Raw genomic sequence first — 27,993 nt, forward strand, 5'->3', positions numbered from 1 at the left:
GATCTGGAGACATTGAGGAATTAAATTTCCAGTTACCTTAAATCACAACACAAAATCCAGTCAAGAATGTTGTTACAGTGATGATAATCACCTGTACGATGTTTAGTAGGTGAAAAGTATGTATTTTGGCTATTCCCAGAAGTGTTGTAGTTCAGAAGAATTATATCAGGAATGAGTTATTAACCAACGGTAAGGAAGAAAAATATAAGCAAACTGTCTGTTCTGAACAGAAGTGGGAACTTCACAACTGATCTACATAGACAGTGCTACTGTCTGGCCAAATGCAATTTCCTTTTTGAATAAGATAAAAACTTCGAAGATGAACATTTACAAATCTTTGATAGACTGGAATGGCCCCGAACTGTGTGGAGGTTTTCTGTAGCCACAGCAATTCTCATCCTCTTTAAATTGTTGCCCAAAAAATCTTGTTACATGCACAAATAAGAAAAAGAGTCATTTGTGAACCATATTGTGGCAAACCTGCTTCCTGATGATAGTCTATTGGATTCTTTCTCCTTGTCCTTTTGTTTATTCCCTTTATAAGATGCTGTTTGTAATTGAATGCTACAGTAAATTCAAAATAAATCAGTTATTAATACTGGTTTTAAGAATAACAGAAGCTGAAATTTTATGCTGTACAATTAATTAATTATGTTTTCAAAATTATAGTTACGTGCAAAAAGCCAGATTTTTAAAATATATGTTAATGCTAAAAGTGAAAAGTGAGATAAAAGATGAAATAGGGATCTGAATTAGTTCTCAACTAGAGTAGAGATTGCATTATATGAAATGCCTTTTTGATCTTTTGATCCATGCTACCTTATGATTGCCTAAAGGAGTAAGAATGGAATTTTCTCAGGTATTTCAATCATTATTCCCAACCCATTCACTTACTCTCAGGAAACTGTGTGGCTGAGGAACTTCCAAAATGTGTTCAGATGATGTGGGCTTTGTTGGTTTGACCATAATTTACTGCCCAACTCTAACAGCACTGGAAAAGTTTGTGGTGAGCTGCATTCTTGAACGGCTGCAGTCCATTTGTTGCAGATTTTTGTATTCATGGATGCGTGTTGTGTGCGTGTGTGTTTTGGTGGGGGGGGGTGTAGGGGCAAGATTCTGGTGAACGGGAGTGCAAAAGAAACAAGAAATGCTGCTATGATGTTCTAGCCATAATTTTGGACCAGCTGATCTTTTGCTTGATGTCTATTTTATGTGTTTATGTGTTATGCATAACTGAAATTCTGCTGATAAGCTATTTGATTACTTGGTTTTCGTACTTTCCCTCCTTACCATCTCTGCCCAATATGGTATCGGCAAAGCTGGGCTATTGATCTGGCCAATTCAAAAATCTACTGGACTTACATTAGACAAGGTACCTGACTATAAGCTTAATGGATAAAGAGTCTCCATTTATTCAGATACTTTTGAACAACATACAAGTCCCCTTCCTATACAGCACTTTTGCCATCATCATTCAGAGGAGATTATTCCTTGCTGGTCCTTGTTACTGTGACTAGGTGTTCATACTGAGTGAACAGTGTTGCATTTCAACCCTTAATATTTTTCTCCCCACCCTGCAAAAGAACCGAGCAACTTATTCACATTCCCACGCACAAACAATGCCTTTCTTCCCATTATAAAATCAACAAACATTGGTTTACATCCAAAAGCCAGCAAGAATTCTGGAATTTGGTTACTGGCACCACTGACTTTCATTGCCACCTCTTGGGAAACTTCTCTCAATTCAAGAATTTATTACCTCAGTCACTGGTTATAATTTTTGTCTTCATGTCACATTCAATGAGAAGCTTTACACTCCCTGATGTAAGCTCCACTCAGTAATATTTCACCCACTTCTCCACCTGGGTTTGCCAATTTTGATTTGTAAAAACATTGTCTAATTCACTCTATTCTATTCCTCTACATACAAATACTATTCCCTCACTCACCCATAAAGGACTTCTCCACAATTGATCAGGAAATGAGTCCTTACAAAATATCTACATTGGAACATCCCCACCCTTTAATTTCCAAACTTCTTGCAACTTCACCTGCAGCATCAGTACATAGCCAACTTTCTCCGATTCCCATCTGTCCCCTCAACATCTTCTCAATCTTCATGTGCTAATACAGTTTCTCCTCTTTCCCACTACTCTCTCCAGCTGGCTTCTTTTCATCCACCATCCTTCACACCTTCTGTACTTCCACAATCTGAATCCTGTTAATCTCTACCCTGAATCTCATTCTTGATCTTGCCTCTCACAGACTATTCTTTAAATAAGGTAAAAGTGTAAGTACACATTACTAAGATAACAAAGTGTGAAGCTGGATGAACACAGCAGGCTAAACAGCATCTCAGGAGCACAAAAGCTGACGTTTCGGGCTAGACCCTTCATCAGAGAGGGGGATGGGGAGAGGGTTCTGAAATAAATAGGGAGAGAGGGGGAGGCAGACTGAAGATGGAGAGAAAAGAAAATAGGTGGAGAGGCGAGTATAGGTGGGGAGACAGGGAGGGGATAGGTCAGTCCAGGGAGGACGAACAGGTCAAGGAGGTGGGATAAGGATATGAGTTGCAGGAAGTGCTACACTTGCCCCCACACCTCCTCCCTCACCCCTATCCCAGGCCCCAAGATGACTTTCCATATTAAGCAGAGGTTCACCTGCACATCTGCCAATGTGGTATACTGTATCCACTGTACCCGGTGTGGCTTCCTCCACATTGGGGAAACCAAGCAGAGGCTTGGGGACCGCTTTGCAGAACACCTCCGCTCAGTTCGCAATAAACAACTGCACCTGCAAGTCGCAAACCATTTTAACTACCCCTCCCGTTCCTCAGACGACATGTCCATCATGAGCCTCCTGCAGTGCCACAATGATGCCACCCGAAGATTGCAGGAACAGCAACTTATATTCTGCTTGGGAACCCTGCAGCCCAATGGTATCAATGTGGACTTCACAAGCTTCAAAATCTCCCCTTCCCCCACTGCATCCCAAAACCAGCCCAGCTCATCCCCTCCCCCCAGTGCATCCCAAAACGAGGCCAGCTTGTCCCCGCCTCCCTAACCTGTTCTTCCTGTCACCTATCCCCTCCTCCCACCTCAAGCCGCACCTCCATTTCCTACCTACTAACCTCATCCTGCCTCCTCGACCTGTCCGTCCTCCCTGGACTGACCTATCCCCTCCCTACCTCCCCACCTATACTCTCCTCTCCACCTATCTTTTCTGTCCATCTTCAGTCCGCCTCCCCCTCTCTCCCTATTTATTTCAGAACCCTCTCCCCATCCCCTTCTCTGATGAAGGGTCTAGGCCCGAAACGTCAGCTTTTGTGCTCCTGAGATGCTGCTCGGCCTGCTGTGTTCATCCAGCTTCACACTTTGTAATCTTGGGTTCTCCAGCATCTGCAGTCCCCATTATCTCTGAAGTACAAATTACTAATTAGTCATCTATTACATACGATGGCTGATTTTCCTTTCCGCTGAAGTAAATAGAAGAGAAAATCACAATTTATAAAGTTATGAAAGTATAGCAGGTCGTTAATTCATTACTACAACTTTTACACCATTGACCAAAGTGAAAATTCGCAGCCTTGTGTTCAAATCCACAGGAAATCAGGATTTAATTACATCACTCAATTTTGTGATGCTGTGAATGTTTTGAATAAGCCAGTTTAGAATTTTGTTTTTGAACTGTGTTAATTAAAAACAAGTAATTTGCAGTTGACAGCGTCAGATTAAGTTTAACATGCTATACCGGGGGATTATAAATAACATACCTAAAGTCAACAAACTTTTGTTTTGTGTTCTCTTTTTGATTCATAGGAAGACTGACTTTTGTTGGTGAAGAAATACCTCTGTTGTCATCTGAAATTAACAGTATTATTTTAGACATGTTACATTAAATAGTTCTCTTTAGAAAAGGAATGTTTTGTTAACACACCAACAAAACAGAACACATTCTAGTCATTCAAACTTGGTGATTTTCATAATAAAACTCTACCATCTTTAGCTGTCATTTGATCTTGTCACAATTTGAACATTCACGTCCAAAAAGAAAACGTTCTTGTCAAAAATGGGCTATACAGAATTGCTGCCATTTATAGCTTTTAAAAAAAATCTTAAAACAAGCACATTCACATCAGATAGCTTTAAAACCTGCTTATTTAAATTATTGTTACTAACTTTATAAGGTGGGTAGAAAAGCAGTGCATTATTGCATTATGGACAATTCAGCAGTTACTGGTATTTTTCAAACAGCTGTAACAGCTACTATTACAATAACAACAATTATATGACAAAGCACAGACTAGATAATTACTGAAATTAAGAACAACATCTTCTTATACCTTCAGGTTTTCTCATTTTGCCTTGGTTATCCATATGATGCAAGAAAGATAATGTGGCATTGTGACAAGGATTTGATGGCAAGGAAGTTGTGGTTCCTCCCACGGAATCCTCTGAAAGTAGCTCTGATGACGTCAAACATCGTTGGTTATGTTCTCCGAGAGCTTGATTTTCAACTGTAGCATCAAATGAGAAGACTGCATTGCTGGCTACTGGAGATAACGAAGAGGCTCCAGAATCAGATGCTGGTGAACAAGTCCTCAAGGATGCTGGCAGGGGGCATCTGGAAATGTGCGTGGGACTTCCATAGCTATCTAAAGGCTTTTATTTCAAATAGGGGAGAAACATAGAGTGCATGAGAGTTTCTGAATAGCATACAAATGACAATTTAAAATGTATTGGTTTTAGAGAAACCTCTTCGGTCAACTGAATCACTTTTTGGTTATATTTTTAAAAACTTACTCATACCTGTTCTGTACACATCCAAAGTGCTGTCAGCATAACTGAAAATTTTTGCTCATACCACTGTACAACAATGCACAAGAGTGAGACGGAGAAAGAACAGCCTTGGAATGTGGCTCTGACAGGCACAATCAGCCAAGTTGTTTTCCCCCATTTATGGGGTTATGGGTGCACCTGTTTTAATGTCAGTTAGGATATTTCAGCATCGGCAAATTAACTCCACAGGAATTTTAGGGCAAAATCAGCATGCAAACTAATCCAGATTTTAATATAATTATGTGCAGGAACTTCAGGGCCATGAACTGGTTATGTGTTTATATTTTTCAGCAATTTTGTACAGGTCATAAAATTTGAGCTTAAAGCATTACAACAGTACAATGTGTGCAACTGTTAAATACTTCAGTCAAAATATAATGATACTTGATGCCACCTCAACACAGAAGTTGTATATTATGTTCCTGATTTATCCATTCTAGATGAATTCGAAATGTGAATTTGGAGACTGAATTTTGTCTATTTTCACAAACACTTAAATTTGGACTTTGAAGATAAATTAATATTCCTACTTCCCTTGGCATATTTGATACCTAATATTTATTTTACTTAAGTTACGTGCACCTCAGCAATTGCAGGTGTTTATTAAGAAAAACAAACATAAAAGAGTCATCAATTTGGTCATAATCACAAGAAACTATCTAAATTATTTTTAAACTGCAAAGTTAGTGAATTTCTCCCACTTATAAAATGACTCATTAGTAATAACGGTGCCAGTAAATTTCATAACATTCTTGAGGAAACAACTGTATAATAAAAATGCAGAAAATATTGTGCATTTGGGTTTTGCACGTGGCAATGTTTAAAAAAGGACATTGTTCACAAATTAGAATTAGTGATGTTGTGCAGACAGAACTCTGGTTAAAGTTCAGATAGTGGACAGCAGTGATCAATGCTTGTTTTTTTAAACGAGAGAAATATAAACATTTGCCTCTGCAGGTTCAATTTTGGGACCATTGCTCTTAATGATTGGGTATGAGTGCATAATGTAAATAAGTCAAAATTTACAGACATCATAAAATCTGGGTTTGAGGTTAACATGAAAATGATAAACCATTTCAAGAAGACATAAACAAGTTAACAGATTGGGTACATGTATAATGGACAGGTAACGGATTATGATCTTTGAGACAACAATAAGCAGAGATTATGTGAAACAATCAAATTTCAAAATGAATTACTCAAATTCGGGCTGAAATTTCCCATTATCAATGAAAATGCTATTTTGAGTAAAATACAAGGCATCTGGTCAAGTCACAGTTCTTATGCAATCACCTGCCTTTCACCTTAACTATGCATCTAGGCTTTATGGTGTCCTTCTTATGGGATGACCGTCACAAGTGGAAATGTTTGCCGCTGGCAGAAATTTGTGGAGTTTAAAGCGTTATGGTCATAAGTCACACATAACTTCAGATGCTGCAAGCTAGGAACTGTCCTTCACACTTTGGTTTTTGAGTGCCTACAAAGTTAACTGGAAGTTCATTGAGGACATGCTGTTATTTGGGATGATGAAGAACAGTGCTGTATCCTATTAACTGATAAAGGAAGTTAAACCACAAAACCAGGCCAGCCTGAACCGAGAAAACACTCCAAGTCAGACCAGTGATACATGTAAAATGCTATGCAGAGGACTGAAGAAAGATAGTTAATGATTCTTTGTACTCCTCAAGAGTAAGTGTCCCATTCTTCTCTCAGCTATTCACACTTACAAGACCACCATTTGCTATGCCACCGTGCATGCCTCTCACTTCTCAGTGACTACCGTTCTCGCTATTAAATGTATCATGTTCTCTCCCACCTCATCCGCCCAGAGTACACAGAACACAACAGCACAGTACAGGCCCTTTGGTCCTCGATGTTGTGCTGACCTGTCATACCGATCTCAAGCCCATCTAATCTACACTATTCCATGTACATCCATATGCTTATCCAATGACGACTTAAACATACCTAAAGTTGGCGAATCTACTACCTACATTCCTACCCTCTGGGCTTCCAACTCACTTTGACGACACCTCACCACCCCTCCTGCTGCTGCTCTACCACTAACTGCCCTTCCATCCACGGCCAGTCTACACAATGCCTCTCTTTCATTGCAGGAAAAAAACTGCTGAAACTGGGCCGGAGGAGTGAAGACTAGCATTGAGTTTTGTATCTTGCTCCTACTCCTGAACATTTAAACGCCCATATTATGGAATGCACAGTGGATGGTAACAATGTGAGAGACTCTGCCAAGAGCGTTTGCAGGGTTTGACCTGACAGATGCAAGACATTGAAACTATATCTTCATAAGCTGGTTTGATGTTGATCCTAATGAGTAAATACCTTCGATTACAGCCGCATGGTGGTGTCTGTGGGTCTTGTAAAAAGGGAAGTAGCCAGCTTATCAAGTGATATGATTTGGTTCCTGGAATACATCCATTCTATTTGGATAGGTGAGACAGAAATGAAGATCTGCATGGCCCTGGAGAGCTGGAGGTTGAAGGAATCATGACAGCTGCTTAGGAGGTTTAGATGGAAGCTCAGAAAAAGTCTTTTCACCCAAGTGATGGTGGTGATGATGATGATGGTGGTGGTGGTACAGGAAGCGGGGGTGGGGGGTGTCCCCGGAATGCAATGCCTGGTAGGGTATTCAAGGCGGCTAACCTCATAACCTTCAAAAAGTACTTGGTTGAACATTTGAAGTCTCATAACATTGAGGGCTTTTAAGTCTAGTGCCTGAAATAAGGAACAGTGTAGGTCAGAGTATTTTTGGCAGTACAGTTGATGGGTTGAAAGGGTTCTTCTAAACAGTTCTTTTGATTTTGATTTGATTTGTTATTGTCACATGTACCAAGATACAGTGAAAAGTATTGTTTTGCATGCTATCTGGACAAATCATACCTTACATAAGCGTATCCGGGTAATGGAAGAGAATGCTGTGTAAGATTTTAAGAAAGCAAGCACACACATCTCGGAACCACTTTCTGTGGCCACAAACCGACAAATGTTGAGTGAATGGAAAAATTTCCTGCTGGTGAAGGTCGTTAGCCAATCTCTGAGTGTTTTGATAGCCAAAACTGAGCAATTGATGATGCCCTGCACTTTGGGGCATCACAGAAACAGACCCTTCGGGCTAATTCTCATGATAAAGGCAAAACTTGCCTTTTTAACTGTGAGGCCCCACAGCCAAGAATTGAATTTGCTATTCAGCAGGCAAAGATAACCATAAGACTAAGGAGTGGAAGTAAGGCCATTTGGTCCATCAAGTCGACTCCGCCATTTAAATCATGGCTGATGGGCATTTCAACTCCACTTCCCTGCACTCTCCCCGTAGCCCTTGATTCCTCTGAGATCAAGAATTTGTCGATCTCTGCCTTGAAGGCATCCAACATCCTGGCCTCCATTGCACTACGTGGCAATGAATTCCACAAACCCTCCACTCTCTGGCTGAAGAAATGTTGTCTCATTTCAGTTTTAAATTTACCCCCTCTAATTTTAAGGCTGTGCCCACGGGTCCTAGTCTCCCTGCCTCATGGAAACAACTTCCGAGCGTCCACCACTTCTAAACCATACATTATCTTGTAAGTTTCTATTAGATCTCTCCTCAACCTTCTAAACTCTTATGAGTACAATCCCAGGATCCTTAGCCGTTCATCATACATTAAACCTACAATTCCAGGGATCATCCGTGTGAATCTCCGCTGGACACGCTCCAGGGCTAGTATGTCCTTCCTGAGGTGTGGGGCCCAAAATTGGACACAGTATTCTAAATGGGGATAACTAGAGCTTTATAAAGCCTCAGAAGCACATTGCTGCTTTTATATTCAAACCCTCGAGATAAGCGACAACATTACATTCGCTTTCTTAATTACAGACTCTACCTACAAGTTAACCTTGAGAGAATCCTGCACCAACACTCCCAGATCCCTTTGTACTTCTGCTTTGCAAATTTTCTCACCATTTAGAAAATAGTCCATGCCTGTATTCTTTTTTCCAAAGTGCAAAACCTCACATTTACTCACATTGAATTTCATCAGCCATTTCCTGGACCACTCTCTTAAACTGTCTAAATCTTTCTGCAGCTTCCCCACCTCCTCAGTACAACCTGCCTGTCCACCTATCTTTGTATCATCGGCAAACTTCGCCAGAATGCCCCCAGTCCCTTCATCCAGATCATTAATATATAAGGTGAACAGCTGCGGCCCCAACACTGAACGCTGCGGGACACCACTCGTCACTGGTTGCCATTCTGAAAAAGAACCTTTTATCCCAACTCTCTGCCTTCTGTCAGACAGCCAATCCTCAATCCAAGCCAGTAGCTCACCTTGAACAGCAGCCTCCCGTGAGGCACCGTATTAAAGGCCTTTTGGAAGTCTAGATAGATGACATCTACTGGGTTTCCCTGGTCTAACATACTTGTTACCTCTTCAAAGAATTCTAACAGGTTTGTCAGGCACGACCTCCCCTTACTAAATCCATGCTGACTTGTTCTAATCTGACCCTGCACTTCCAGGAATTTAGAAATCTCATCCTTGACAATGGATTCTAGAATTTTACCAACTACCGAGTTAGGCTAATCGGCCTATAATTTTCCATCTTTTGCCTTGATCCATTCTTAAACAAGGAGGTTACGACAGCAATTTTCCAATCATCTGGGACTTTCCCTGACTCCAATGACTTTTGAAAGATCACGACCAAAGCCTCCGCTATTTCCTCAGCCACCTCCCTCAGAACTCTAGGATGTAGCCCATCGGGGCCAGGAGATTTATCAATTTTTAGACCTTTTAGCTTTTCTAGCACTTTCTCTTTTGTAATGCCTACCATACTCAACTCTGCCCCCAGCTCTCCCTAAATGTTGGCATACTACTCATGCCTTCCACTGTGAAGACTGACGCAAAGTCCTTATTTAGTTCTTCAGCTATTTCCTTATCTCCTATCTCTTGCCTTCCAGCATCAATTTGGAGCGGCCCAATATCTACTTTTGCCTCTCGTTTGTTTCTTATGTATTGAAAGAAGCTTTTACTATCATTTCTAATATGACTAGCTAGCCTACCTTAATATTCAATCCTCTCCTTCCTTATTGCTGTCTTTGTTATCCTCTGTCTGTTTTTGTAGCCTTCCCAATCTTCTGATTTTCCAGTGCTCTTGGCCACTTTATAGGCTGTCTCTTTTTCTTTGATATATTTCCTGACTTCCTTTGTCAGCCATGGCTGTCTAATCCCACCCCGGATAATCTTTCTTTTCTTTGGGATGAACCTCTGTACTGTGTCCTCAATTACACCCAGAAACTCCTGCCATCGTTGGTCTACTGTCTTCCCCGCTAGGCTCTGCTTCCAGTCGATTTTCGTCAATTCCTCTCTTATGCCCCTGTAATTACCTTTATTTAACTGTAACACCATTACATCCGATTTTGCCTTCTGTCTTTCAAACTGCAGACTGAACTCTCCTATATATGATCGCTGCCTCCTAAGTGTTCCCTTACTTTAAGGTCTTTTATAAAGTCTGGCTCATGACATAGCACTAAGTCCAGAATAGCCTGCTCCCTTGTGGGCTCCATCACAAGCTGTTCCAAAAAGCCATCCTGCAAACATTCCATGAATTCCCTTTCTTTGGATCCACCGGCAACATTATTCACCCAATCCACTTGCATATTGAAGTCCCCCATGATCACCGTGACCTTGCCTTTCTGACATGCCCTATCTATTTCTTCGGTGCATCTTGCGCCCCTGGTCCTGATCACTGTTAGGAGGTCTGTACATTACTCCCATTATAGTTTTTTTGCCTTTGTGGTTCCTCAATTCCACCCACACAGACTCCACATCTTCTGACCCTATGTCATTCAGTGCTGTAGATTTAATTACATTCTTAACTAACAAGGCAACCCCACCCCCTCTGCCCACCTCCCTGTCTTTTGACATGATGTGAATCCTTGGATGCTTAACTGCCAGTCCTGAACTCCCTGCAACCATGTCTCTGTGATGCCTACCACAGCATAATCATTCAAGAGGATTTGTGCTGTTAATTCATCTACGTTGTTGCAAATACTACGAGCATTTCGATAAAGTACCTTCATGCTAACTTTCTTATCATTATTAGAGAGGTTGGAAATCCTTTCCTTCCTTTTTGCTGTATTCCTAGTCTGCCTCGAGCTTAAATCCACCTGTACACATGCTATCCTGTTGCTTATCTTTCCATTTAACTCCATACTCCCTGTCTCTTTCACTTTCCCTTCCCCCCAACTCAGAAGTTTAAAGTCATTAACATAACATCATTAACCTACATGATTTAGCTGCATGTATTAACTTCCAAGATCCACAGCTGATCCTTGGAAAAACACACAGATTAGGAAAATCAAAGACACAATGTTCTTGTGGCCACTGGCAGGGTATAATGAATAATTCCTTGTGATGAGGTCTTCAATACATCTTCCTTGAGAGTTGTTGTCTCCCGTAGTGTTGGTTCTCCCATGCTTAACATAAGTCCATCTCTGTTGGTTGATTTGATGCAGTTGGTATGTCCTCTGTTGTCTCTGTTGTTGTTGTCCTTGCCATTGTACTTTTCCTGCAGGATTCTGCTTCTCCTGTACAGAATTCCCTCCTCTTGGTCACTGGATTCAACAATTCAGAGTGGTGTTCCCATTACCAGAAACTGCATATTTTGTGCTCACCAGGCTCCCTACCCAATCTGGAAGCCTTATTTCCTATTCTTTAATTTCCGTGATGCCAGGAGAATTAAAACCTCTTGCATTGTCTGTGCTCATAAACACTCTTCCTGGAAGTCAAGCATGTCACTTAGCGCATGTAGGCCTCTCTAAAACATGCACCCTTTGTGCATGCCCATCATCCCAGCTGTGTGGTTGCTTCCCTGCATATAGTCTTCCTCTAACTCAGTACACAACTGGCAGGTTTCCCTAAAAATCTGACTGCCCCAGCTGACCCATTGTCTCTGCCTGCTCCTGCCCCACCAACTCTTCGCCGCTTTCCTTTACACTGTTTTATCCATCCTGGTCCAAGAACTCCTCATCTATGTCCGGGACACCATCCACGCCCTCCACTTCCCCCAAGGCTTCCAATCCCTGGCCCCCAACACCTCATCTTCACTATAGACATCCAATCCCTGTAGTGTCCGCCACACAAATGGCCTAAAAGCCCTCCGCGTCTTCCTCTCCTGCAGGCCCAACTAGTATCCCTTCAATGACACCCTCATCCACTTAACAGAACTTGTCCTTACCCTGAATGACTTTTCCTTTAACTCCTCCTACTTCCTACAGACTAAGGGTTGGCCATGGGCACCTGCATGGGCCCAAGCAATGCCTGTCTCTTTGCAGGATATGTGAACAGTCCATTTTCCGCTGTTACATGGCACTACACCCCATCTCTTCCTCTGCTACACTGGTGACTGTATCAGCACTACCTTGCGTTCCCACGAAGAGCTTGATAAGTTGATCAACTTTACTAACACCTTTCACCCACAACTTCAAATTCACCTGGACCATCTCTAATACCTCTCTCTCTCTCTCTCTCTCCTTCCTGGACCTATCCGTTTCCATCTCTGGTAACCACCTCAAAACTGACATCTATTTCAAGCCTGACAACTTCCACAGCTACCTGGACTATACTGCCTCTCACACCCACTCCTGCAAGAATGCGATCTTCTACTCCCAATTCCAACTGCTGCATCTGCTCCCAAGATGGAGTGTTCCACTCCCACACATCCCAGATGTCCTCTTACTTCAAAGACCGCAACATCCCCACTCCGGTGATCAAAAATGCCTTCAACACATCTCTTGCATTTCCTGTCCTTCTTCCCTCAAAACCCTTCCCCAACAAAAATAAAGACAGAATTCCCCCTTATCCTTATATCACCCTGCCAACCTCCAGCTTATCGTTCTCCACCACTTCCGCCACCTAAAATTCGACCCCAGAACCAGATATTTCCCTCCCCACCCCTATCTGCCTTTAATAGGGATTGCTCACTCATCCGCTTCACATTCCCCACCAATCCCACCATACCCGGCACCTTTCCGTGCAAACTACAAGAAGTGCTACACCTGCTCCTACACCTCCCTCCTCACTTCCATTCAAGGCCCAAAACAAACCTTTCATATCAGACAGGGGTTCACATTCACATCCGTCAACTTGGTCTACTGTATCCGCTGTCCACGGTTAAGGCCAAGCATAGACTCAGAAACAAAGCATCTGCGGTCTGTATGCAATAAATGTCAACACCTGGTTGCCAACCATTTTAACTCCCCCTCCCACTCCCTGGGTGACATGTCCATCCTGAACCTTCTCCAGTGTCACAATGACACCACCCACAAGCCGGAGGTGTTAACACCTTATATTCCACCTCGGGACCCTACAGCCCGAAGGCCTAAATATGGAATTCATCACATTTAAAATCTCCCCATCCCTGGTCTCATCCCATGTCCAACCCTCTCTCTCATCCCCACCTCCTTGACCTGACACAACCTGTCCATCTTCTCTCCAACCTATCTGTCCAACCAATCCTACTGGTCAATTCCCACCATTCCCTACCTGCACTCACCTGTCAATATTCCACCTACCTTCCCCAGTCCCAACCCTCCTCTCTCTATTTATTTCCCAGCTCCCTTCCCCTTCCCCATTTCTGAAGAAGAGACTCAACCTAAAACATCAACTTCCCTGCTCCTCTCATCCTGCCTGGCCTGCTGTGTTCCTCCAGCACGATACTGTGTTATCTCTGACTCCAGCATTTGCATTCCTTGCTGTCTCTCAAACTGCCTCCTGTGAGCTCTCAAGGAGCTTGCCAACTAAAACCTTTAATGGAAGGCATAAAGGACTGGAGAAGCTCAGAAGGTCTAGCAGCAACTATAAAAAAAGAGCTAAAGTTTCGAGTTCAGTATGAGGTGGAAATGTGATGAGTTATATGCTGCTACATTTTAGGTAACTTGGAAGACGGGTAAGAGTGCCAGGTGTGTGGGTGCAGTGGAAGGATGTCAGTTGGATAAAAGAGTAGGGCATCAACTGGGTTGATAAGGCGGAAGGATGCCAAATGGGTGAAAGGGGAAGGTGTTAAATTGATGAAGGGATAGGATGGGTAATGGTTAGGAGTTTGAGCGTGTTTAATCCCTTTAACTTTTTTCTGGATAAATATGTGTGAGTTAGAACCCTCTAAAGTCTATGGCATTGGTTCAGATTTGGGGAAATGATCAAAAGATTCCGGATGAAGGATAATTGCCATCAGAAGTTTAAATTTCTCAGTTTCTCTTGGCAGTTACTGAATCTGGGCATCTAAGGGTCCTGAAGCACAAATGTCAGGGTATCTGAGATCTGAAGATCCTGTCCTCTGTTCCTCTCTCCAGAGATATTGGCAGATCTAGAGTTTTTCTATCACTTGCTGTTTCTTGTGTTCTGTGTATATTTTTCTATATCTCTGGGAGATAGTTGTGCTGTGGTAACATTTAGACAAGCCATCCAGAGGTTCAGACAAATACTGTGGGAACACAGCACCTGGTGGAACTTGAATTCAATTAATAAACGTCTAGTTCTTGTAATGGCATCATGAAACGACTGTCAATTGTCATAAAATTCCATTTGGTTCACAAATGTAATTTAGGGATGGAAAAATGCTATCCTTATGAGTAAAGCCCTACATATGACTCCAGGCTCACTGTAATGTGAGTGACACTTAAATGTCAGTAATTTCAAAGGCAATTGAACATCTGAAATGAATGCTGGCCTTGCCAGTTATATCCACATCCCATGAAAAAATACAGAATATAAATTTGCTTGTCTATCTCTTATTTTACAAGAAGGGTTTGAACCTGAAACACTGACTTCTCTAGAGATGTTGCTTTGTTTGCTGCGTTTCCATTTCCTTTTTTTGTTAAGTTGCAGGAGCTTCAAAGGATAACTTCAAAATTACAGTACATGGTTTTCATCAAGTAAAGCAGGAAAAAAAAATTGATTTGATTTATTACTGTTATGTGTACCAAGATACAGTGAAAAGTGTTGTCTTATGTGCTTTATAGGCAGATCGTACTGTATGAGTGCATCAGTGTAACAGAACAAAGTGCAGAATACAATGTTATAGCTGTCGAGAATGTGCAGAGAGAGATCAACATTAGCATCAAACAGGTCCATTCAAAAGTCTGATAACTGTGGGGGAGAAGCTGTTCTTGAATCTGTTCATACGTGTACACAAACTTTTATATCTTCTGCCCAACGTAAGAGGGTAGAAGAGAGTACAGCTGGGGTGGGAGGGATCTTTGATAATATTGGTTGCTTTCCTGATGCAGCAGAAAATATTGATGAAGTCAATGGATGGGCTTTGTGTGATGGACTGGGCTGTACTCAAAACTCTCTGTATTTTCTTTTAGTCTTGGGAAAAGCAATTGCCATACCAGAGTGTAACACATCTGGCTAGGATGATTTCTACGGTCTGTTTATAAAATTCTGTAAGAGTGTTTATGGACATGCCAAATTTCCTTAGCCTCCTGAGGATGTAGAGGTGTTGCTATGCTTTCTTGACTATAGTGCCAACATGGGTAACCCAGCTCACATTGTTGGCGATCATCACTCCCAGGAACATGATGCTCTCAGCCAGCTCCACTACAGACAGGGGCATGGTCACCACTCCACTTTCTGAAGTCAATGAGCAACTCCTTTCTTTTGCTGACATTGATGGAGAGGTTGTTGTTTTCACATCATGCTGTTAAACACTCCATCTCCTTCCTGTAATCAGTCTCATCGTGGTTTGAAATCAGACCTACAAGCGGTGTCATCAGCAAACTCAAAAATAGAGTTGCTGTAGAATTTGGCCACACATGTATACAAGGAGTATAGTAGGAGCCTGAGTATGAAGCCTTGTGAAGCATCAGTGTTGAGGAATATCATTAAGGTGGTGTTACCTATCTTTGCTCACTGTGGTCAGTTGGTTAGGAAGACAAGAATCCAGTTACAGAGCGGGGAGTACAGACCTAGGTCCTGAAGTTTAGAGATTAAATGGTCTGGAATTATGGTGTTGAAGGCAGAGCTGGAGTCAATAAGTAGGAGCCTGACATAGGTATCCTTGTTGTCCAGATGTTCCAGGCATAAGCATAGGGTCAGGGAGATGGTGTCTGCCATGGACTTGTTACACTGTTAGATGAATCGCAATTGGGAGGCTGGAGTTGATGTGTGCCATTACTCTCAAAGCATATCATAATGATGGATCTAAGAGCCACTGAGAAGTAGCCACTGAGGCATGCTGCATGATTTTTCTTTGGAACCTTCTTTGGGATGATGGTGGTCTTCTTGAAGCAGGTGGAGACTTCAGAGCATTGTAAGGAGAGGTTAAAGATGTCTGCGAATACTCCTGCCAGCTGGTCTGCACAGGATCTGAATGATTAGCCAGGGACTCCATCTGGATTGGTCACTTTCTGCATGTTCACTCTTAAGAAAGCTGATCTAATGTCTGCTGTGGTGACAGAGGGTACACATGCATCGAAAATTGATGGGACAGGTGATATCGTTTCACTGCCCTTCTGTTCAAAGCAAGCATAGAACGTATTGAGCTCATCAGGTAGGGATGTATTGTTGTTCGTGATTCTGTCAGGTTTTGCTCTGCAGTCTGTTATTTTGTGTAAGCCTTGCCATGAAAGACAGGTGTCCACATGGTTAGTCTGGGTCACAAGCTTAGTTTGGTATTGCCTCTTGGCATCCAAGGTGGCCTTTTGAAGGTCACACCTGGATTTCCTGTATAGGTCAGGGTTGCCCTACATAAACGCCTCAGACTTGGGCTTCAGTAGAGAGTAGATCTCACGACTCATCCACAGTTTCTGGTTGGGAAAGGTTCAGATTAACTTCTTCAGCATGCAGTCATCTACATATCTACTAATGAAGTCTACAGCTGTAGTGGCATACTTGTTTACGTTGGCTCCTGAGTTCTTGAATATGGACCAGTCCACTGACTCTAAGCTGTCTGATATAAACCCTTCAGTCTTCTCAGACCAACTCTGCACTACTTTCTGTACTGGGTTTTTACATTTCAACTTCACGCTTGGAAGCTAAAAAAAAATGTCTATTGATCCGTGTGTCAGTAAGATGGGTCACAAAGTTTGTAAAGATCATTCTCCCAAAGAAAATTGGTTATTTATTTTTTTAAAAATTTCTTAAGAATGTTAGGACGTGCAATGATCTATTAAAAACCAATAATGGGAGCAGAGTAAATAATAACCATTGAAAGAAAAAAAGCATAAATATTTGAAATTGAAAAATTGAAATATGTATTGGAAAAACACAATAGAATGAGAGAGAATAGACAGCTATTTCACTAAGGTTTTGGAGGAGACTTGCAGCTCGGGTTGTGGGTGTTGAGGTTGGTTGGCTCACTGAGCTGGTTTCTTGTTTCACAGATGTTTCGTCACCATGCTTGGTAACATCCTCAGTGCCGCCTCCAATGAAGCGTCGGTATGTTTTCCCGAGATAATGGGAACTGCAGATGCTGGAGAATTCCAAGATAATAAAATGTGAGGCTGGATGAACACAGCAGGCCAAGCAGCATCTCAGGAGCACAAAAGCTGACGTTTCGGGCCTAGACCCTTCATCAGAGAGCTCTCTGATGAAGGGTCTTGGCCCGAAACGTCAGCTTTTGTGCTCCTGAGATGCTGCTTGGCCTGCTGTGTTCATCCAGCCTCACATTTTATTATCTTGGTATGTTTTCCCGCCTGGTTTTTAAACTCTGGTGTCCATTGAGATGGGTTGCCTCACTTCCAGGTTTCCTTCATAGTGGAATGTACATGGGGTTGAGATCGATGTGTTTGTTAATGGCATGCCTTGTGGAGTGCCATGCTGGAATTCCTGGAAGCATGGCAATTCACAAGGCATGCCATTAACAAACACATCGATCCCGACCCCATATACATTCCACTATGTGGAAACCTGGAAGTGAGGCAACCCATCTCAACGGACCCCAGAGTTTAAGAACCAGGTGGGAAAACATACTGACGCTTCACGGAGGCTGCTCTGAGGATGTTACCAAGCATGGTAATGAAATGTCTGCGAAACAAGAAACCAGCTCAGTGAGCCAACCAACCTCAAAAGTTTTTTCACTCTCTCCTTCAGTGATGAGCACCATTGAGCACAAACATGTGGAATTCTGACCTTCAGAATTCTGTGCATGAATTTTGTCCCTAGATGTTCAAAGCACAGCTTCAGATTACACTAGAAGTGATATTCAAGCATTAATATCATGGGCAGAAGACTGAAAACAAACAGATGTGCTCATCAGCAACCATATTCCTCACTGATGGAAAATGGGTGCCTTTAAATATTTTAAACTATCCATAAAACATTCATTAACTTACTTATCTTCCAAAACAGTGCTCCACTCGAGAAATAAAACCTTAAGAATATTTTACAATCACGTCAACAAACACTGGCCACAGTTTCAAGGCACAAAGATTACTACTAAGTGAAGATTTTATTGTAAAACCTGAATTAACATTAGAAGCTTCAATAACTTAAAACAGTTTCTTGGTAAATCTATAAAACTGAACTCTCAATAAAAAGCATATATACGATCCTCAAAAGAGTGGCCATAATTACCTTTCGCTCAAGACTATCATCACCATCAGTTGAACTGACACTGTCATGCATCCTGGATCTCGAGGGTCGCTGTCGCTTTGATTTCCCTGAAAGATGTGCTCGAGCCTTCAGTACTTTGCTATCCAATATTTGTGTTTCAGGTACTGCTTCATTAAAATCTAAACCAGGCATAAGTAAAATTAAAATGGATCCAGTTTTACTACATTAATTGAAAATCAGTATTCATTTACTAATTAACAGATATTTGATTTGATTTATTTTACATTTTTATTGTCACATGTATTTTGTAACAAAATACAGTGAAAAGCGCTGTATCGTGTCACCACTCTCCAGCACCATCTTACAACACAGAACAGTGAAACCAAACATTGAACATAGGGCTGGAAAAATAAAGAAATATAATTCAACTTTACAGCTCTTCTTATTAGATACTCAGTCATGGGCCTGGGATGGCCAGCTACGAGTCCCTTGGCTGCTCGACTGGAACAAGAGTCGCCACTCTTCGGCGCCTTCTTGCCTCCACCACACCGGCCCAAACTCAACTCCACTGCTGCTGCCAAGAGTCTGCTCCGGGCCTACTTCGCCAATGTAACCACCACCGATGCACTGGATCTCATATTGAGCCCAAACATTCCTTTACCGCTGCCTCCATGAATCTGTGCTAGATAAAGATGCTATGGGGAACCAAACTCACCTCCACTACAGCAGCCATGAGTCGGCGCTGGATTCACCTCATTGATGCAAAAGCTGCCAGAAACCCAAACTCACTGCCAATGTCATCGCTGCAACCAAGCTCTTCAAAAGAGGTAAAGACAAAGAGAAACAATGAGAAAAGAGAGAGAAAAAATGAAAGAAAAGAAGAGAGCGTGAGTCCAGGGCTCAGGAGCGTGACTCTGTGGCCACTGTGGGTTAGCAATAAAAAACTAAAATAAAAACAATATAACAACAATCAGAAACACAAATGAAGGGAATTACAATGAAATGTAGACAGAGATAACTAAACTAAACTAAACTGGGTGAATAGGTTAGCAGGAATGAATGTAAGGAGTGGTAGAAATTTAAGAATGTAATTTATGACTTGCAGAAAAACTACATCCGGGTAAAAAGGAAAGATTCTGAGAAAGGGATAAGCCAATCATAACTAACCAAGGAAATTAAGGGGAGAATATTAGTTTAAAGAAAAAGCATGTAAAGAGGCCAAAGTCAGTGCTGGCCCAAAGACAGGGACAAATTCAGTATCCAAAGGTGGGCTAAAAAGATGAAAAACTAAGAAGACAGAGAAAATAAATTATGAAGCACAAACTAGCAAGGAATATGAAAACTGGCATTAAGAGCATCTTTGAACATACAAAAAGGAAGAGAGGTCCAAGTGAATATAGGCTCCTTTGAAAATAAATCGAGGGAGATGAGTTTGGGTATCAAGGAAATGGCAGAGGAATTAAGATGGATACTTTGCATCAGCTTTTACATTGGAAAATACTTCTAACATTCCATTTATACTAAAGAATACAGAGGAGAAATTAGATACCATCACCAACACTAAGGAGATTGCATTAGGCAAACTAAAGAGGTTAAATGTAGATAAGCCTCCTGGCCCTGACAGAATGTGGGCTGGAATCCTAAAAGAGATAACTATAGAAATAGTGGATACATTAGTTGCAATTTGCCAAGAATCGATGAATCCTGGACAACCTCTAGGATTCCAGCCCGCATTGTGTCAGGGCCAGGAGGCTTATCTACATTTAACCTCTAGTTTGTCTAATGCAATCTCCTTAGTGTTGGTGATGGTATCTAATTTCTCCTCTGTATTCTTTAGTATAAATGGAATGTTACAAGTATTTTCCAATGTAAAAACTGATGCAAAGTATCCATCTTAATTCCTCTGCCATTCCCTGACAGAATGCGGGTTGGAATCCTAAAAGAGATAACTATAGAAATAGTGGATACATTAGTTGCAATTTTCCAAGAATCGATGAATCCTGGACAACTTCTAAATAATTGAAAAACTGCTAATGGGACACACCTATTTAAAAAGGGAAGGAGGCGTAGCGCAGGTAATCATAGGCCAATTTTATCTTATTCACTTGTGTTGTTCAGAAGGTTGGTGGAGACTTGATGAACTGAATAGTCTTTTCTGCACACTAGGGATTCTATGAAGTGCTGGGATCCTGGTGGACTTAGCTGAACATCTGTCAAAGGCAAAATGTTAGAATTTATTATTAAAGAAGTTTTAACAGGGCACTTAGATAAGTTCAAGGTAATTAGACAGAATCAACATGGTTTTAAGGAGGAAAATAATGCTTGACCAATCTATTGGAAGTCTTTGAGGAGATAATGTGCTGTGAATAAAGGGGAGCTAGTGGATATACTGAATTCCGATCTTCAGATGGCACATGATAAGGTGCCACATCAAAGATATTGTGGACTGTAAAAGCTCATGGTGTTGGGAGTGGGTAGGTGAGAATCTCTCAGCATACATGGAAAAGTGGCTAGCTAAAGGCAAGCAGGCAGTAGGTGTCAATGGATCTTTTTCAGGTTCGCAAAGATGTAATGGGCCACATGCTAGGGCTTCAACAGTATCCAATTTATGCAAATAGCTTTGATGAAGATAGAAGATATGGTTGTCACATTTGCTGGTAACATGAGATAGGTAAGAATATAGAACAGTATAGCACAGGAATGGTTGTGCCGAACATGACACCAGATTAAACTAATCCTTTCTACCTGCCCAAGGTGCACATCCCTCCATTGCATATTCATGGCATTATCTCAAAAGTCCCTTAAATGCCCTCGTCACATTTGCCTCCACCACTGGTCCGGCAGCGCATTCCAGGCTCCTACCACGTTATGTGTAAAAAACCCAACCTTCACATCTCCTTTGAACTTTTCCCTCTCTCCTTAAATACACGTACCCAATTGTTAGATATTCCAACTCTGGAAAAAAAGATGCTGACCATCAACACTATCTATACATCTCAATTTTGTAGACTTCTATTGTCTCCCCTCAGCCCCATTGCTCCAGAGAAAACAACACAAGTTCTCTAGCCTCTCCTTATAACTCATATCCCCTAATTCAGGCACCATCCTGGTAAACCTCTTCTACACCATCTCCAAAGCCTCCACGTCCTTCATGTAATGTGGCAACCAGAAATGTACTCCATGTGCAGCACAACCAAAGTCTTATAAGGATGCAACATGACATCCTGACTCTTGTACTCAATTCCCCAACCAATAAAGACAGGCGTGCCATTCAACTTCTTTACCACTCTATCTACTTGTGCGACCACGTTCAGGGAGCTATGGGTTTGAACCCCAAGATCCCTATGTACAACAATGTAGTTCAGGGTCCTGCCATTAACTACATACTTTTCCTAACAGTTGATCTCCCAAAGTGCAGCACATCACACTTATCCGGATTAAACTCCATCTGCCATTTCTCCACCCAAATCTGCAAATGATCTATATCCTGCTGTATCTTTTGAGGACCTTCTACAGTATCCACAACTTGAGTGACCTTTATACCGTTTTCAAATTTACTAACCCATCCATCTACATTTCCATCCAAGTCATTATATATATCACAAACAGCAGAGGTTCCAGTATGAACCCTGCAGAACACCAATAGTCACAGACCTCAAGCCAAGCAAACACCCTTCTACCACTACCCACTGCCTTCTATGAGCAAGCTAAATCTGAATCCAAGCAACCAGGTCACCATGGATCCCATATATCTTATTCTTCTGGATGAGCCTACCAAGAGGGACCTTGTCGAAACCCTTACTAAAATCCATGTAGACAATATCCATTGCTCTACCCTAATCAATCACTTTTGAATTTCTTTGAGGAAGTGAAAATCAATTTAGGAAGACATGCCCCGCAAAAAGCCATGCTGAATGTCCCTAATTAGGTCATGCTTTCCTAAATGCATGCGGGCTCTAAGAAATCTCTCCACAGTTACAAAAGTAAATTGTTGAGATTACTCAAAGTGGTTACATAAGAACAAAGAGCAGAAATAGGCATTTCAACCCACAGGACCCGCTCCACCATTTAACACAATCATGGTTGATCTCTCCTCAACTCTATTTTCCTGTCCTATAAAACTAATCTTTTCAATTATTCTTTTAGTCATCTCTAACTTGTACCCTTCTGAATACATTACAGCTTTTAGAGGATCAAAGAAAGTAGGAGGAAGAGTACATTATTTGGTAATTCAAGCCTGATCCACCACTTGATATGATCATGGTTAATCCTCTATCTCAACGTGATCTTTCTTCCTTTAAAATCTAAAAATGCATCTATCTCGTTCTTGAAAATATTCAACGACTTGGCCTCCATAGCTTTCTGCAATGGAGAATTTCACAGGTCCATCACCCTTTGAATGAAGAAGCATTTCCACATCTCAGTCATAAATGGTCTACCCCATATCCCGAGACTGTGTCCCCTGGTTCTAGACTCCCCATCTAAGGAAAACATTCTCCCTGTAACCTGTCCAGCCCTGCCAGAATCCTATATGTTTCAATCAAATCCCTGCTCAAACTTCAAACGCAAACGAATCTCGGCCCAGTTGAAACAATCTCTCCTCAAAGGAAAGACCGGCATTCCTGGTATCAACTTAGTGAACCTCTGCTGGAGTCCCTCTATGACAAACAGACAAAGAAGCTAGATCAAGATTTCATTTTTGAACTATCATTAGAATTGAAACATTTCTCATTTTAAAGGATGATCACATCATCCTTAGTTAAATAACAAGTGATAAAAATCCATTTTGTGCTGAGTTCCATACAAGGATGTCATTTTAAAATATACATACACCATCAAAATGTTTTATGCCATTGAGTAAATGTATAATGAAACACTGCTGATAGACAACTGTGTTGTAATGACACTAAAACAAAACTTACCAAAAACCTCATCTGGGTCACCTGACTTCATAGTTGAAGTTTCAACAACTTCTGTGAATGATTAAAATATATATGTAACCAACAATCATCTCAATTACATATTTATCCTCAAAATAAAAGGAAAACATCTTGTATGATAATCAATTCTGCAATACCAATATTCTACTGTTCTGTGTCAAACAGTTGCTTTAAATTTGCTCCTTCCTAACACAATATATACAGCCCAGAAGGTGAGAATGCACAACTACTGGAAACAGTGAACAGTTTAGGGCTTTTTTATAAGGCTGATGAAAGTGCTTAAGATCATGTCTACTCTGTCAAACTCTTTCACTAAGACGATGCGACCACTTGTAGGAGAGTTCAAAGCTGGAGCTGATAAATATGAGATCATTTTAATTACGGTAAGGAATTTCAGAGAAATGTCTTTCCCCACATTATTTGGAAAGTGAAACTTCCTACAAAGTAGTCAAGTTAACAGCACAGATGCATTTAAAGGGACATTAGGTGACAGAAATGAACAAAAGAATATGTTGATAGGTTGAAACGAAATAGGATGATAGAGGAAGCTTACATGGAGCATAGAGGCGGGCATGAACCTGTTCGGTTGAATAATTAAAAAAAATGTAAATCTGTAATTATGTTGTCCAATTGTTTGAAACTTACATGATTTGAAGTTAGAGGGTATTTGGCTGGAGGTACCAATTGGTAAAGAAAATTATACTGAGCTTTCATTGGGAAATCATTTGAAACAAAATGTAATTTATTAACCTGATACAGTAATCAGTAAAGATTTCAAAGCTTTTGTGCATAATTTAATTAGATAATTTATAGTTTATTTTCTTTCTTGAACCACTTAGAAATATTTAGATACACAATAAACATAACTCAAAGATTAAATAATTTATATTTATACTTGTTGATTTCCTGAGGTATTGCAAATAGGAAACATGACCAAAAGTACTTCTTTTCCAAGTGATTTAGATATGTCCTCTCCCGCTAGGAATACAGGATTTAAGAGGCAGGAGCCTGCTTGCTCATGTAGAAAATCGGAGATAGATCAATGCTGATTTTCTACCTCAACACCATTTTTCCTCATATCCCTCATTTTGTTTAATACCTAGAAACCCTATTAATTTCTGTATTGAATATGTTCAAGTACTAAACCTTGACAGCCCTCTAGTGGATAGAATTTCAAAGATCCAAACTGTCAGTGAACATGTTTCTCCCCATCTCAATGTTGAGTAGCCTACTTTCTATTCTAAAACTATGCCTTCTTTTATTTTATTCATTCATGAGATATTGGCATCCCTGGCTGAGGCAACATTTATGGCCCACACCTAGTTGCCCTTCAGAAGTGGCGTTGAGCAGTCTTCTTCAGCTGCAATCATATGTGTCATACAGTCATACAGCAAGGAAACAGAAAACAGACCTTTAGTCTAAAACTGTCCATGCCGACGAGATTATCCAAACCAAACTAGTCCCATTTGCCCATGTTTAGCCCATATCCCTCTCAACCTTTCCTATTCATGTACCTGTCCAATTGTCTTTTAAATGTTTTAACTGCGCTTGCATCTACCACTTCCTCTAACAGTTTATTCCACACATGAACCACCCTCTGTGTGATGCCACTCAGCCCATCAGCTGTTGGTAGCCGCACAAGATTGTTGGGGAGAATGTTCATAAAGGAACGATAATATATTTTCAAGTCAGGATGGTGAGTTGGACGGTTGGGAGCTTGCAGCTTCTGGCATTCCTATGTATCTGCTACCCTTGTCCATCAAGATGGTAACGGTTTTGGATTTGGACAGCATTATCTGAAGAACCTTGGTAATTTTCAGAAGCATAATCTTTTAAATGCTGCTACTACTGAGTTAGTAGTGGAGGACTGAATGTTTGTGAATGTGTGTTTCTATAAATCAAAGATTCGAATGCTTTATGATGCTTTACAATACATATCAGATCTTCCCACCTTCAGTTGAACCGCCAAGGTTGTACCCCTGCATTCTTGTCAAGCTATCAATTGCTTTGAGTGGAGGCTCTCTTATTATATCCATGAGTGTTGTTTTCTTCTCCTGCTCCTCGCCAAAGATGTTATTATTGTTGTTCATCTGAGTCCCATTCGTTCTCGTTAATTTTTGAAGCTCGACTTTCAAATCTGAAATCTAGAAAAGAGGATTTTATTTCAATTGTTGCCTAAACGGATAGAAACAAATTAGGTTAATTAGTTTAACCTTGTTAAATAAGAAAATGAGGTCCAATGATATCACTGACATTATTTTGGAAGACAATTACATAGCTAATTTGAGGGGAATTAATAAACTATTATAACCAACAAACTAAACTTCTCTGAACCCTGAATTGCAAATTCACTTTTAATTGCTTGGAGATTTGCTGATTTCTAATTTTATATAAGTTAATTCTTTAGGTAGATAACTTAATAGTAATAAGAACTTAATTCTTCAATTCTTTCATTCTTGTCTACTGCAATGGTTGCTCACAATGCAGTTTCCTCTACATTGGTGAAACCAAATACAGACTATATCTTACAATACAATTAGTGCTCCCTTCGACTTTTGCACTAGGCACCTTCACCATCTGTTCCAAGTACTCCTCTGCTCTTCTGTACCGTTATTCTCCAAAGCATATAACCCACTATTTCCAACTCCTTCAGTTCCAAGAACAGTCATATCAGACTTGAAATGTTAACTCCTTCCTTCTTCTCAGATGCTGCCAGATATGTTGAACTTCTCCAGTATTTTCTTTCCTTATTTATTAATTGGACTGTGAATGATTAAAAGATAATTTAATTCAGAACATATCATTCACCTTCCACAGTATCATATGCCTTGATACTTGCAGGGAGGAAGCAATGATGATGGAGGCGAAAGATTTATGTTAAAATGGGTTTCTTGGAGGTTCTATTCATTTTAACTATTGGATCTGATGACAATTTTGTGGCTAATTTACAACTTGTCATTGCTGATTACAGATTGCATTTGGCTCCATGACCTATAGAAAGATTGTGGGCAATCAATATACAGAGCTTGGGTCATGGGTATTATGCAGGGAGAAAGAGAACTAGATAGGCAGTGCAGGAGTTTCCTGCAGCCATTCCCCTGCAGAACAGATTTACAGCTTTGGATACTGTTGGAGGCAAATGGCCTCAGAAAAAAAGCAGCAACAGCATAATTTGCTGCACCACAATTAGCTCTACTGCACAGAAGAGAAAGAAGCAGTGTAGGAGGAATAAGAAATGGAGGTTTAATTATAAGGGAAATAGATAGATGTTTCTGTGGCAAACGAGTCTCCAGGATGAAGGGTCTAGGCCTGAAACATCAGCTTTTGAGCTCCTGAGATGCTGCTTGGCCTGCAGTGTTCATCCAGCTCCACACTTTGTTATCTAGGATAGTACGTTGGGCGTATTAAAGTGGAAAATGCAATGATTGGGACCAGGTGGACCTTGTTGACTATGAGGTTCTTGATTGGGGTCATTAAGCTGGTCCAATCAGGAAAGTCTTGACTAACCAATATAACCAAGAGATGCCTACCCGTCGTCAGTGGTTATGTTTGAGCCTGGGGGTCCTTGGAGAGGGAGCACATGGTGTCCAACAATACTCTTGATGCCTTTAGGGAGAGGTGAGCGCCACAGTGGGTGAAATGCTTTATTGTCCCCTCAAATTCTATTTTGATTGATTCCTACCTTCCCATTCATTTTTTTCTTTCATGTAAGCATTGCTCCTACTGAGATTTACTTGTTTTTGATTCCCTGGCCACATGGGTGTTTTTCCTGGTGGTCTTATTGTTGAATAAAATTATTTTGGACACTGTTTTTATTGACTCCTGCACTTACACACACACACACACAACATGGGTGCTGATGGGAAAAGCAAGCACTACTGTTGTAAGGCAGTAGTGTAGGGGTGGAAGGGGAAAAAAAACACAACCAGATTAGAATCTCCTCAGTTGAGGACTGACTCTGAGCTGGCTGGTCACAGCCAGTGTACTGTGCACTAGTAAATAAAGGGTGACTAGGTGATAGGACCCAGTCTCTGCAATTATTTCAGAGTGATGTAGTTGAGACTCGGGTCCTGAATCTAAAAAAGGGCAATTACAATTGTATGGTACATGAGCTGGCTATGATAAATTGGGAACATTACTCAAAAGGATTATGATAAGTAGGGAATAGCAAACATTTAAAGACTGAATGGAGGCGCTGTGACAATCATTCATTCCTGTCTGACATAAAAAAATGAGACAGCTGCTCTAATCATGGATAAGAAATTGAGTCAGTTCTAAGAATGAGGAATACAAATTAATGGAAAAACAGCAGACTTGAAGAGTGGGTGCAATTTAATTGTTAGCAAAGGAGGACAAATTCATTGATTAACAGGAGAAAAATAGGGTGAGAGTAAGCTTGCAGAGAACATACAAACTGATTGCAAAAGCCTCTGTATGTATGTGATGAGGAAAAGATTACTGAAGGTAAACATAGGTTTCATAGACATAAGTCTTATAGGTCAGAAACGGGGAAGTTATAATAGGGAAGTCAATAGCCTAGTGGTATTATCGTCAAACTATTAATCCAGAAACTCGGCTAATGTTCTGAGTCTGAATCCTGCCGCAAAAGATGAACTCAGTAACAAAAACAAAAGAAAAAAGAAGAATGTACTTAACCCATCATGGAAC

The 27,993-nt window shown here is 40.9% G+C and overlaps 1 protein-coding gene across 8 annotated transcripts in view; it reads right to left on the minus strand.

The window, feature by feature from the left end:
* Window positions 1–27,993, minus strand: part of ppp1r9a (protein phosphatase 1, regulatory subunit 9A) — a 284,663-nt gene that overhangs the window by 69,367 nt on the left and 187,303 nt on the right. For 7 of the 8 annotated variants that reach the window (XM_048557978.2, XM_048557949.2, XM_048557918.2 and 4 more), the window contains 6 exons: window positions 25,277–25,469; window positions 23,308–23,358; window positions 18,407–18,564; window positions 4,343–4,661; window positions 3,773–3,860; window positions 481–564 (listed from right to left, as the gene is read on the minus strand). In XM_048557978.2, coding sequence (XP_048413935.2) covers window positions 481–564; window positions 3,773–3,860; window positions 4,343–4,661; window positions 18,407–18,564; window positions 23,308–23,358; window positions 25,277–25,469 — 893 coding nt within the window. The remainder of the gene's footprint in view (window positions 1–480; window positions 565–3,772; window positions 3,861–4,342; window positions 4,662–18,406; window positions 18,565–23,307; window positions 23,359–25,276; window positions 25,470–27,993) is intronic. The other variant, XM_048557927.2, reaches the window with a different exon arrangement.

Source organism: Stegostoma tigrinum, chromosome 2 (genome assembly GCF_030684315.1).
Source record: "Stegostoma tigrinum isolate sSteTig4 chromosome 2, sSteTig4.hap1, whole genome shotgun sequence".
Lineage (NCBI taxonomy): Eukaryota > Metazoa > Chordata > Chondrichthyes > Orectolobiformes > Stegostomatidae > Stegostoma > Stegostoma tigrinum.